Raw genomic sequence first — 13,056 nt, 5'->3', positions numbered from 1 at the left:
TTACCATAACTTTACCCCTTTATACAAATGTAAGAGCCACCAAACTGTAAGGTAACTTTATCCATCACACAAATCATTCAGTGTTTCAGTGGGTTTTTTCAGGGTAAAGAAATCAGACAGACATAATGTTTCTGGGCGAACTTAACCAAACATTTCTGTACTTCAGCTGGTTTGTTAGGAACTTTAACGTGGTATTTCTAGACTTTCAGAGATTTGTGTTTATTTTTGAGAGAAGTAATATCTTCAAAGTTTTGGGGTAAAATAAGTAATAGGTTCTTAAACTACATCTTTTGTGGTAATTTCTTAGATTTTGAAATTATTTTGCAGCTTTTTGGCCCGAAGGACAGTCTTTGTACACACCATGCCAGGTTGCTGGATGAATCGTGCAAGTTATAAAAGAGCACATGCCTTTCAAGACAACTCCTGGGTTCCTTTTTCCTGATGGCAAAACTGTTCCTCCCCCCAACTTCTGTTCCTTCTGGATAGATGTGGGTTGATTCCCAACCAATTATGCTGTTACATCTATGTGGGTCTGGGCCATGCATGTTGTCAAATTTACACGGACAATGATATTGTTTTTATGGCACATGGTCATCTATCTGACTCCTGAATTCTTTCCAAATATGAAAGATGAGAATAACCCTCCTATTTTTTGGAGGCCTTGATCTCCAGTAATCAGCTTCTTTCTTTCTGCTAATTCTGCCTCTGTTACCCTGGCAACTCCTCTCACCTATTCTTACAACTGTTTTTTACTTAGCTTGTTTTGGGCAGACCCGAGGACGAATGCTCTGCATTCACAAGCTTGTCTAACTTTTATCTGAACTACACAATTGGTCCAATACATGATCTCACCCTAAGAAATCCTTGTCTCTTGCGTAATTTCTGGACTGTCACGACTACAACATTACTCTTACACTACTGCAAGATGTCCATGGCAGTGGAAGAGGGATGTTGTAGCCAAGATGGTCCAGCATTACAAAGATTCCTTAGGAAGACCTCTTTTATTGGGCCAACTGCATCATTAGCATAGACCTGAGGAAGAAGGCCTTACATTTGAAAGCTTGTCTGACTCCATCCTGCTCCTTAGTTGGCCTAATACAAGAGATGGCTCTAAAAAATCCCTGCAATGAATCATTTCTGGGCTGTCTCAGCTGCCACCTCACTCTTCTGCTGCCATGGGCATCTTGCAAAGTAGGTACCAAGCTGCTCAGTGGGTGCAATAAAATGGATGTTGGTACCCATGCACAATGAACAAGCTGCCCCTACATAACACCAAAGCTGATTGTGTTCATCCACCCCCAATCCTCAGCAGGTTGTCCCTGGAGGTCTCTGGAGGAAACAGAAGACAACCCATCCCAATTGAAGGGTCCCTGGAGGGAGCCGCTTGCTGTGCTGCTGTCTCAGGGTGTGGGTGCCCCTTGGTTAGGGCCACGGCTATCTGAAGAAGGGGGCGCGGGTCGTCTATTAGGGAAAACTCCAAGGTTTGATGGGGGGATGGGACCTGAAGAAGGCATCAGCGTCGGCCGTCGGAGGGGGAGGGGAACCGGCCCCGTCAGGAGGGGCAGGTGCACCTCCTACCAGTCGCCTATGCCCGCTGAGCCGAGGGCAAACAAGCAGCCCAGAGCAGAGGGAGACACCACGACCCCCCTCCCCGCTCCTTGCTGCCTCTCGCAGCCACTGCACCTCCAGCGGGCGGGGCGGGGCGGGGCGGGGCGGGGGCGCGGCCCGCGGGTCTGTGAGGGAGGGAGGAAGGCAGCCCAGCCCGACTCGGCTCAGCCCGGCCCCGCGCACCTGCTCACCTGTCCCGGCCGCGGGGGGAGGGGGCGGCCCCGCCCCCGGGCTCGGCGCAGGCGCCCCGGCGGTTACCGCAGGCAGGGGGCGGCAACATGGCGGCGTGAGCGGCGGCGGCTCCAGCTCCACAACAACAGCGGCGGCGGGAGCCTGAACCCCTCTGAGCCGCTCCTCCCGCGAGCGCGGCGCGCCTCAGTCAGGCCGGCCCCGCGGCGGGTGGGCGGGGTGGAGCAGAGCAGAGCAGAGCGGACAGGCGCGGGCGGGGCGGCTCCGGCTAACGGGCAGCGGCGCCCAGAATAAAGGCTGCTCCTAGCGGCGGCCCCGGCGGGGCGCGGCTGCGGCGGATGCGCGGCGCGGCCGGGCCGGGCTAGATGGCAAGCGAGAAGCTGGCGGCGGGGCCGGAGCCGCCGCAGCAACCGCCGCCGCCGCCGCAGCAGCAGCAACCGCCGCCCGCGGGGCTCATCGCGGTCGGGGCCGGGGCCGGGGCCGGCGGCGTGGGCGCGGCGGTGATGGGCGAGCTGCGCGCCTCGGGCTCCGGCGCCGTGGTGCTGCCCGCGGGGATGATTAATCCGTCGGTGCCGATCCGCAACATCCGCATGAAATTCGCCGTCCTCATCGGCCTCATCCAGGTCGGCGAGGTCAGCAACCGCGACATCGTGGAGACGGTGCTGAACCTGGTGAGCCCCCGTCCCGCCCCGCCCGCGGGTCTCCCCTTTGCGCCCCCCCTCCCCGCCTGCAAGTGCAGCCGCCCCCCGCGACCCGCTCTGCCCCGGGGGCATTTGCAGCCGCCCCATGCGCACGTGGGCAAAACGCAGCCCCGAGCCCCGGGGGCCTGAGCCGTGCGCTGGAGGCGCCGCCGTGCCTCGAGCCGCTGAGCGGGAAAGGCTTCGCAGCCGCTTGCAATGCCGGGTGAAGTGACAGGCGCTGACGGGGGTGTTTTAACCTTTATTTTCTTTCCCGCCCCGTTGCATTGGGTCGCTGGTGCTTTTAATCCCCGCATGGGCTCTCATTATTCCCCCCCCCCGCTCCCCGCTCCCCACTCAAAAAAAAAAAAAAATCTGGGCGTCGAAACGATGCCGGTTTTGCGGTGCCTTGAAACGCATCGCGGCGTTGTGTGGTGAAAGGCTGGGGAAATGTAGCTCCTTAGTCATCCGCTCACTTCATGGTGCGAAAGAGTTACTGCAGGACTGTATGACTTAATGTTTTTGCGCTACCTACACCAAAGCCTGGGGAAAGCTAAACGGAAGCCAAACAAGAGGATTCAAAAATGGATCTAAAAATGAATCACTTTCAATTATGGGCAATTTGGTGCTGCTCCTGAATGCTAGGTTTGCTGCAGCAAAGCTCCTGAAGAGGGTTTGGTCAATGAAACAGCCTCTCTCTCTTTTTTTTTTGCCTGGAAAATAGGATAGAAAAGCCAGTGGCTAAGGCTGAAAGGCAGTTAATTTAAACTGCCTTTGTTCCCAACCAGTTTAACTCTTTTAACCTACCTCCTTTTTGTAATAGCCACAAAACAAGGTGGGGGGGGGGGGGGCAGGAAAGCTTGCACATAAGATACAATTGTATCTGGCATTTTAAAAGGATGTATTCTCCCCTTGTTTTGACAATTATTTGCATTTGACCTAGCACAGGCTGAATGGCAAAGCTGCAGCATGCAGAGAGAGATGGATGTAGTCTGCTTAGATTATTTTAATATATATTAAGTTATGGATACCCAAGAGTTAAAGTTCCAATAGTTCTGTGAGATGCCATAGCCCGTGATAATGAGCTGTTGTCTTTACAGACTGTTTTGTCATTTTGAATAATTTTTACAAGTAACCTTTCAGATAAACTGCTGTGGTAGAAGTCACCATAACTTTCCTTGATATTACCCATTCATTTAAAAGTAGCACTTGCAGTAGAGAAAAAAAAAACAGGGAGTCCTTTCATTAGGCAGCTTGGAGTAGATCATGACAAGTGTAAAATATTTAATCCTTTTCCAGTTCTCTGTTTTGTTTGTTATTGTAATTGATAATTAAAAGTAAAGAAGCTTAAATCTGATGATGTATGTGCATCAACAACTGGAAAAAGATTAGTCTCTCTCTCTCTCTCTCTCTCTCTCTCAAATCTGAAAGGTAGGCAAATCCTCTAAGCAAGTAATTTAACAAGAATTTTTCATGATTTGCTTAATTATTTAAACTTTTGCTCCTATTTTTGAAGTATGTCCATCTGTAAGGGTGGTAACAATGCTTTCAACGTCAGGAGACTTGCATGAATGTGAAACCAGTTGGGAAGCTGCTGCAGTAGTGATGCATTCTGGATCAGTCATTACTTAACAGATGGACTGGGGCACACAATAGACTAGAAAAAAGAATGTATTCTTTCTTTGATTTGTAAATATAATCTACCTCTTTCCGGTGCAGTAAATGTCAAGTGTAAATTTATGCTTATATATTTGAAACTTAATTTACTTGCAAGTAAAACAAACAATGGTACCTCCCTTACAATACCAAAGGTCACCTGCTGCTGTCTTATTGATTTTAGCTATAAGTACTTGAATTGAAAAGCATTTCTGTATTTTAGAGGGGTGTGTTCTTTTTTTTTTTTGTGGTGGAGGTGTAACAAATTTAAGGTTGGAGAGAATTCAGAGTTGCCATACTACACTATTTATGAATGAGTTTCTTTTAGTTGCAAGTGTGGTAATAGAAATGGGAAGTGCGTAAAGTGCTATTCACAGTGATGTCTTGAATTGGACAATGTAGTTACAGTGTCAGTTTGACAATGATCATTGCATTTATAGCCCCATGGTGTGTACTGACTGTTTTGGAGGTATCTAGCCCAGTTTTATTTATGGGAGGCTGTATTGGAAAGGGCTTCTAGTATTCCAGAATAGGTGGTTCTTACTTCTAACTTCTTATTTTTCTTTTTTGTTTAAAATGGCATCTGAAATGCATGCTGAATGTGTTCTCTGTATACAAATGAAATGTACATTTTTAAAAAATTCCATTTTACATTTTTTCCATACCACCTTTGGCATGCAGGGCAAAAATTAGTCTTCAGTTTGTTTTTGTTTTTGTTTTTAATTTGCTACTGCTTTACTGTGCTCTGTGGTATTGAGATGCATCATTCTTTGCTTCCTGTTTAAAACTGCTTGGGACTTCTCTCTTTTATTTATGCCAGTTAGTTACCTTTTGAGGGCTTAGTGTGGGAGTCTGCATGTTGCCAACCAGAATATGAACCCTAAATATCCAGTGTTGCCTTATAAACTGTTCTGTTATATTAACACATGCTCAGTTTAGTGCCGTGTCAGAATCGCAGAGAAGTAGGGCCGGAAGGGACCTCTAGAGGTCATCTAGTCCAGCCCCTTGCCTGGACAGGATCTTCCCTCTCCAAACTATCCCCTGGTTCTAAAAGAGAATATGCACTGATTGGTGATTTCTCAGATTGGGGTGACTTTAGCACCAGCAAAACTGTCCAAAATCTTTTGTAGGCACTTGTGTTGAAGGCATTTACCATATTTTCTCAAATCCAAGATGAGATGGCCCCACATCAGCATGGGGGAGAAAAGCCCTTCATCTTACATTCCTTTACAAGGAAACCTCTCTAAATACAATGTCTATCATTAAATTGTTGCCAAAAGCAGCACATGGTTACTAATGGAAATCAGCTACAAAGTTGATTAAATGCAGTCAACACTGACCATGACTATAAAGCAAGTGGTCTATATTGGGTAAATATACTGATGGGAACCTACCATAAAGAAAGATTAGTGCAGTCCATTTGAATAAAATATATGGTAGTGCCCATTGTGTGCAGTCCTCCTAGGTGTTGACTCCTACATGGTGATCCACTACTTACAATACATTTTAACTCTCTCTTTATGCCCACAGATGAGCTCTGCCTTTCTTTTCCATTTCCAGTGATTCCTGTTTCTTCACCAGCCTTAAATGTTTGGCAAACATCACCAAACAGAGGCCAAAACAGTTCACCCAGAGTCCCTCTGTCATTTCCCTACCCCCTCAGCCTGTTGCATACAATTTGTGTGGCTTCACCCTCCGTGGGGTCAAGATGAACAAGGTTGCCCTGCACCTAATCTGCATATACATTTTTGGAGGCTTCTAGGACTCCTGACAAGAACACCATGAGTGAGAGGGTAATTAGCATAAAGATAGTTTGGTGGGGGGGGAGGGGAGGATGGAACATATCTGGAGTACTCCTATGTACTGAGCTATGGAGTCCTGATGGCTTGAAACACTGTTGGCTTTGGTGGAGCTCAGCCCAGTGAACTGCATGGTAAATCATGAGCCTTTTGGCTTTGGATTAATACCATGCATAGTTTGTATTATGTATAAATAGGTATGGAGGCACTGCCTAAAAGCACATTTGTGCTAAAACCTGCAGCAGTTTCAAAAAAGGTAAAATACATCAATTCTGGATGAACTTAGTCTATGGATACCTGTAGTAATTTACTTTTATTCAAATTACTGCAGGTGTGTTTATTTCAGGATCATTATTTTCCAATTTGCCCCTAACTTCTATGTGCTCAGGAAGAACAGGGTCTGGTAGTGAGCGGGGGGAGCAGGGGCTGTATGGGGAAGAAATTGGCGGGGACAGAGGGCAAGGGGGCTACCTGACCCTCCCCCCCCCCCACTCAACTTAGTCCCCCTCCCAACTGCTACATGAGGGAAAATATTTCAAGGTGAACCTCTAACAACTAGGTTCTATACCTGGAAAATTATAACAAATGTATTTATTTTCCATATATAAGAAACTAATTATTGGGGGCTGGTCTTATTCAGTGTCATCTTATATTCAAGTAAACACTGTAGCTTCCTGTTGAGTATTTTGGTATATATCCAGCTAATAGTTTGAGTTGTATAGAACCAGAACAGTGAGAATGTATTTTTGGTTTCCTTTGGTGATTGAATTACAGAAAGCAGCCATGCCTTATATATGCTTAGTGCCACTTTTCCTGGTACCTCCCTTAGCTAGTGTGGTACTGTCCGGGGATGTGACCTTTCCCACCTTCATGTTCTTGCCTTCTGGCATGATGTTGCTGCTTGACACCTGAGTTTTAAGGATTTTTTTTTTCTGGTGTAATTGATTTTGAGTCCTATTTAGCTTGGGCTATCTGTCCTCATTTGAGGCTTTTGTGAGTGTCACTCAGTAGTGCAGTGTCAGCCTAAATTTCCTTGGCATTTGGTATCTACCTGTGTTATGCCTGTTTGGGTTGTCTGTATGATTTTTTCATTAGCCACACTGGCAGTTTCACACACCAGTAATGAGACAATAAATGCTGTTTTATGCTGATAGCCATGGTGGAATTTCTGGCCTCAGGGGCATTTGGCACACATGATCTTGGTTTTTAGCTAAAATCTTGTAGGATGGTCCACGAACGTATGCCTGTGCAGGTATTGGACACTTTTTGGAAGTTAATCTAACTGATGAGGGGAATCTACCATGGTATGCATTTTTTTTTATGATATCACTCAGCATAAATGTGTGGTCTATACTTAGGGACCTACTTAATTTGTGATTTTTGTGGAAATGTGAAATCCACAATTGTCCATGAAATCAACTTAAAAAATCCATAATAAAAATAAAATGTTGGCTCCCTAATGGGAGCCAGTGGTCTTTGCTGTCTTGCAGCCCACCCAGGAGGGGAAGGCACTGGCTGGAAGGGTAGCACGTAGGGCAGCCAGCAGCCAAGATAGCAGCTAACCCCTGGTCCCTCCTTCTCCCTGGGGCCCTCAGTGGTGAGGGGTGCAGCCACCAGGAAATGCCTGTGAGATCAGCTTTGTGCCACAACTAAGCCACAAAAATTCCTTTGGCTGCAAATTAAGTAGGTCCCTATCTCTACAAGATCCTTTGGTGTGAATTCAGTCTGTTCTTTAAGCTGTGCATCCATTCCCTTTCATTCTGCAGAAGACTTTCCCCTACAGCAGAGTACTATGACTTTCCAGTTTTAGATGAAAAAATCTTCCTTTTTAGGCATTCTGGCAATGGTTCTGTATTCCCACTGGTCAGGAAGACTTTTGCCCAGATTTTTTGGCAGTTCAGTTACTTCTGTGAGGATGGGGGCATGAGTACTTTTAGCATTTCTGCTACTATTTGATAATCTCCCTCAACTTCATTCCTCAGGTTTTTATTGTAGCCTACAATCCTGGTGACTTCTTGGACTGGTTAGGTTAGTAGTGTCAAGTGATTTTTGGTTCACGCTGCATGAAAATCTGGTAGGGTTGTGTCAATTGAGAAATTCTTGAAGTGGTCTGTTTGTCTTTTCCCATTGTACCTCAGTTGTGGAGGCAATTGCAACTCATCTTTGTCCTTGTTGCTGTGGTGTTCTTTTGAAGCTTACCCTTGTCTTCCTGACATCCTCAGGATTTTGGTTTTGGGATTTGGTGGACAGGTTTCTAATCAATCTTTTTTTTTTTTTTTTTTTTCCTCCTTGGTGTCATGATGAGCTTACCTGCACTCATCAGTCTGCTCTCACTGTTACCTTGAATTTCAAGTCCAGGGTTCATTTCTTTCTGGATCTAAGAGATCTTTGTGTGAAACCATTGCTTTGTGTGCCAACAAAAAACTTGGAACTAAGGCAGACTTTTATGAAGCTTGTCCTCAATATTCGACAGTGATAGGGATGCAGATCCTCTTAAGGGCAAGAGTATTTGCTCTTCTCCACTTCTCCCTAGTGCTCCATGGCCTTTATGAAGCAGAAGAGTTGCTCTGTGGCAGGGTTTTTCAACCTTTTTTAGGAAGTGTACCTCTGGTGGCCGGATGCGGAGCAGGGCATGGGGATCTTGCATCTGTCACCCACCACCCCATGCCACCATTACCCCACTTTCCCACATAGTTCCGTGGGCTGCCAATGGGCCTTAACATGGCCAATTGTGCACTGCCTGTCAGCAGCCTGTGGAGCCGCATATACGATATGCTGTATGAACACAGTGCGGGGCAGTGGATGGTGGTGCCCCCTCCCCCGGCCCCTGTTGTCCAGCAGGACAGGAGGTGCCTGTGAGGCCTACAGAGGGGTGCTGCTGCCCTTGGCCCCTCCCCTCCCCCCCCCCGGCCCTGCTTCTGGGAGGTGGCAGCATGGGGTGGTGGGTGGCTGCGCTCCATCCCCACCTGCCTGCATGTTACCCCTAGGGCAGGGGCAGGCAATTATTTCGGGTGGAGGGCCACTTATTGAGTTTTGGCAAGCCATCGAGGGCCAGATGACTGGCATCCAGGGGCAGATAAATATTAATTTTCTTAATTTTTTAGGGGCCCCAGAGGCTGGATAGAATAGCCTGGTGGGCCACATCTAGCCCACGGGCCGCATTTTGCCCACCCCTGCCCTAGGGCCTTCCCAAGTACCCCTGGTTGACAACCCCTGCTCTGTGGTATTGAAGTATGGAAAAGAATTGGGTATCTCTGACCGCATCTACATGAGACACTAATTGCGCAGTAGCATTGCATGGTACGAAGTGTGACGCAATGCTGCTGTGCAATAGTAACAAGCTACTTCGCAGTCAGTGTCGCCAAACAGGCATTTGGGAATACTACTGAGCAGTAATGTCAGTTACTGAGAAGTCATTTAGAACTCGTGTATGCAAGTACTGAATGACTGTGCAGTAACAACTGTGCAGTCAGCATCTCATGTAGACATAGCCTCTCTGTATGTTTGGTGAATCTTCTGACTATTCTATCCCTACTCTTGTACTCAATGTAAATTATGTGAAGGTGATTTGGGTTCTGCGGACTATAGGGAGAAACTATTTCCTTAGCCTTGAAGGGACGTTTCAGTTTATTACAACTGTTTAGACTTGCCTAGATTAGGGAAATTTGAATAAATTGTTTATATTAGTGAAAGCTCTAATATAAATGCAATAGTGCAAACCCATTTTATATAACTACGGTAAAATTTAGTTCAGTTACATTTTGTGCAGGTACAGTTCACCCCTGCTTATCTACATTGGGAGCTTGCACTGGTGCAAAAAAACTCCTAATAAAAATAGGATCTAAATCAAGTTACAATGGTTACTTTTAGGGTGTTTGTTCCAGAGTTTGGAAATTTAGCATTTTGTTGGTATTAATTTCTTTTTTCAGAGTTGGAAAACTTTCTTAGCTGTAAAAAAGGTAGCTAAATAACCTTTTTTTCCCCAGTGAAAGCTTAATCTGCAGAAATATATGGTTAGATACTTTCACTGGTAAATATGGGATAAGATTTCTTTGGCTAAGTACAGACAGTTGAAAATCCCAAGGCTGAATTGATTCAGTCTTTGCAGGTTAGTCTAAAATGCATAGATTAAATTAAAACAGAAGTGAACAGACATTTACCTTTGATTCAGGAAATGTAGCCATATGCCTGTTGTGGCTCTGGCCAGAAGCTGTGGGGCACAAAAGTACAGCTCTCTGGCATGTAGCCAGTATGGGCTGTGTGGTCACTTCCTCTTCCTGCTGCTCCCAAGGTCTCTGGGATTTATAGTCCAAAATCACAGCTTCAGGACTCTGTAGGGTTGCTTAGCACTTCCTTTTCCTGCTTCCAGATGCCTCTGGGATTTGTAGTCTACAGTTGCAGCTAGCAGCAAATTTGAGTAGGGGGCAACCAGCACGGTTTCATTAGGGGCAGGTCATGTCAGACCAACCTGATTGCCTTTTACGATCAGGTCACAAAAGCACTGGATGCAGGCGTCGCCGTGGATGTAGTCTTTCTGGACTTCAGCAAGGCCTTTGACACTGTCTCCCACCCCATCCTCATTAAAAAACTAGGCGACTGTGGCATCAATGCCTACACGGTCAGATGGATTGCTAATTGGCTGAAGGGTCGTACTCAGAGGGTGGTGGTGGACAGGTCATATTCGACCTGGGGGGAAGTGAGCAGCGGAGTCCCCCAGGGCTCGGTCCTTGGGCCCGCACTGTTCAATTTCTTTATCAGTGATTTGGACAATGGGGTGAAAAGCAACCTGTTCAAATTTGCTGAAGATACCAAAATTTGGGGTGAGGTGGGCATGCTAGTAGGGAAGGAAAGACTGCAGAAAGACCTGGTTAGGTTTCAAGGGTGGGCTAACAAAAACAGGATGCGTTTCAATACGGACAAGTACAAGGTGCTGCACTTGGGCAGTAGTAACCAGCAGCACACTTATAAGATGGGAAACTCCCTTCTTGAGAGCACAGAGGCAGAAACAGATCTTGGAGTCATCATTGACTCCAAGATGAACACGGGCCGACAATGCAAGGTCACGGTCGGCAGGGCTAACCGGACCTTATCGTGCATCCACAGGTGCATCTCAAGTAGGGCCAAGGAGGTGATCCTCCCCCTCTACGTGAAACTGGTCAGGCCACAGCTGGAGTACTGTATCCAGTTCTGGGCACCCCACTTCAAGAGGGATGTGGACAACATCGAGAGGGTCCAGAGGAGGGCCACCTGCATGATCCAGGGACAGCAGGGCAGACCCTACAATGAGAGGCTACGGGACCTGAACCTGTTCATCCTTCACAAGAGAAGGCTGAGGGGGGACCTTGTGACTGTCTGTAAACTCACTAGGGGGGACCAGAAGGGTTTGGGGGAGACCTTGTTTCCCCTAGCGCCCCCCGGGATAACAAGGAATAATGGCCACAAGTTGTTGGAGAGTAGGTTCAGATTAGACATCCGTCGGAACTACTTCACAGTTAGGGCAGCTAGGATCTGGAACCGACTTCCAAGGGAAGTGGTGCTGGCTCCTACCCTGGGGGTCTTTAAGAAGCGGCTCGATGCCTACCTGACTGGGGTCACTTGAGCCCAGTTTCCCTGCTGCCCAGGCAGGGGGTCGGACTTGAAGATCTACAAGGTCCCTTCCAACCCTACTTCTATGATTCTATGAGTAGGGAAAGGGGTGTTTAATGCCCCCCGCCCTAGCCACAACCCCTGGCCAGGGTTTGCTGTCGGGGAGGCAGTCCCTTGCCTCCAGCAGACTAGGCTGCATCCCCAGCCAGGCTTGCCTTCCCACCCCCTTGTCAGCCAGTGCTCACTGTTCCAGGTAGGGAGCAGAGGGGTGGGGCCAGCCCTGCTCTGCTGGAGCAGAAAGCACAGCCCAGCCCAAGGCTGCAATACATGCTGGGATGCTGGGAGACTCTGATTTAAGTTGAACCAGGAAGGGGTCTGGGACAGAAGTTTCATATACTAGTTTGACCCAAATCAGTTAAGTCTGATACTACATTCAGCCAGGTTTATCTTAAACCCGTTTCAGCCATTTTGAAAGTGGTATATGTGCACTGAACTGCTCTTCTGTTGCAGGTTTAAACCAGTGTCTGATTACTTAAACTGGTTTATGTGCAACTTCTGTCCCTATAGCTGAAGTTTTTGCTATGTTAAGGCTATCATAGTGATAGTCCAGTGTTAGGTATGAATTTCCCTTTCCTCCTTGCTACAGACAGTTTTCATGTTACGAGATAATTGATGTCATAGGATAATTGAAAGCTAACATGGATTGAAAGAGAAGAAAGAAAAAATAACCAAAAATGAGAGCCTATGCAATTGTCTGTTGTTAACGTTTAGATGATCAAGCACTGGTTTTGGGTTATTTCCTTTTTGTCTTGAAATTTCTGATGGATGGCCTCAGGAAAAAAAAGTGGAGCTGTTTTTTAATCTGTCCTACAGCTACTCCTCGCTTAACATCGTAGTTACATTCTTGAAAAATGCAACTTTAACCGAAATGATGTTAAGTGAATCCAATTATGTCACAGGAGTTACCTATGAGCAGGCGGTGGCGGCCAAACAATGTTATAACTGAATATTGCGTGACGTTAAATGAGTATGTTCTCCAAAAGATCAGCCATGTAATAACACAGTGTTAACCGGCATGATGTTAAGTGAGGCTTACCTGTATTTGTAACTATGAGATCTCATGCTTGAACAATTTTTTCAGGATGTTCACTTTTTTATATAAATATATTAAAGTTTGCATTTCAGTTGAGTCTGGAATGTGGTCTTAAGTTTCAAGGTTATTAAAACAAAAGTAACTAGTCATTAATACATTAATTGTAGTTTGCTTTGCTTTTATTCCTTCAGAAGGGACTGAATGCAAGTTCCAGGTAGATGCTTATTTAACGCATGAGTCTGAAACTGCACACAGTGAAAAAAGTACAACTGTGTTTGTTTAAATTAAACTTTCAAATGTACTTAACTTGCCTGTTCTTCAGTCAATAGCAATTGATGGATTTTAATACACAGTTACAGGTTTTCTGTCTTTAAATACACTGGATGTTTAAAACAAAATGAACGTTAATGCAATACAAACACATTTATCTTACCAAAGCAATCTTTAC

At 46.3% G+C, this 13,056-nt stretch overlaps 1 protein-coding gene across 9 annotated transcripts in view; it reads left to right on the top strand.

Annotated features, from left to right (window-relative positions):
- Window positions 1-1,855: 1,855 nt before the first annotated feature.
- The window catches only part of NBEA (neurobeachin), an 882,854-nt gene continuing 871,653 nt past the window's right edge, over window positions 1,856-13,056 (top strand). For 5 of the 9 annotated variants that reach the window (XM_059716238.1, XM_019498261.2, XM_059716271.1 and 2 more), the window contains exon 1: window positions 1,857-2,468. In XM_059716238.1, coding sequence (XP_059572221.1) covers window positions 2,163-2,468 — 306 coding nt within the window. In that variant the 5' untranslated portion in view covers window positions 1,857-2,162. Of the gene's footprint in view, window positions 2,469-13,056 lie in introns of all 9 variants that reach the window. The other 4 variants (XM_019498256.2, XM_059716302.1, XM_059716129.1 and 1 more) reach the window with 2 other exon arrangements.

Source organism: Alligator mississippiensis, chromosome 1 (assembly GCF_030867095.1).
Source record: "Alligator mississippiensis isolate rAllMis1 chromosome 1, rAllMis1, whole genome shotgun sequence".
In the NCBI taxonomy this organism is placed as follows: Eukaryota; Metazoa; Chordata; order Crocodylia; family Alligatoridae; genus Alligator; species Alligator mississippiensis.
The sequence above is the reverse complement of the archived record's forward strand: the minus strand, read 5'-3'. Positions and strand labels throughout refer to the sequence as shown.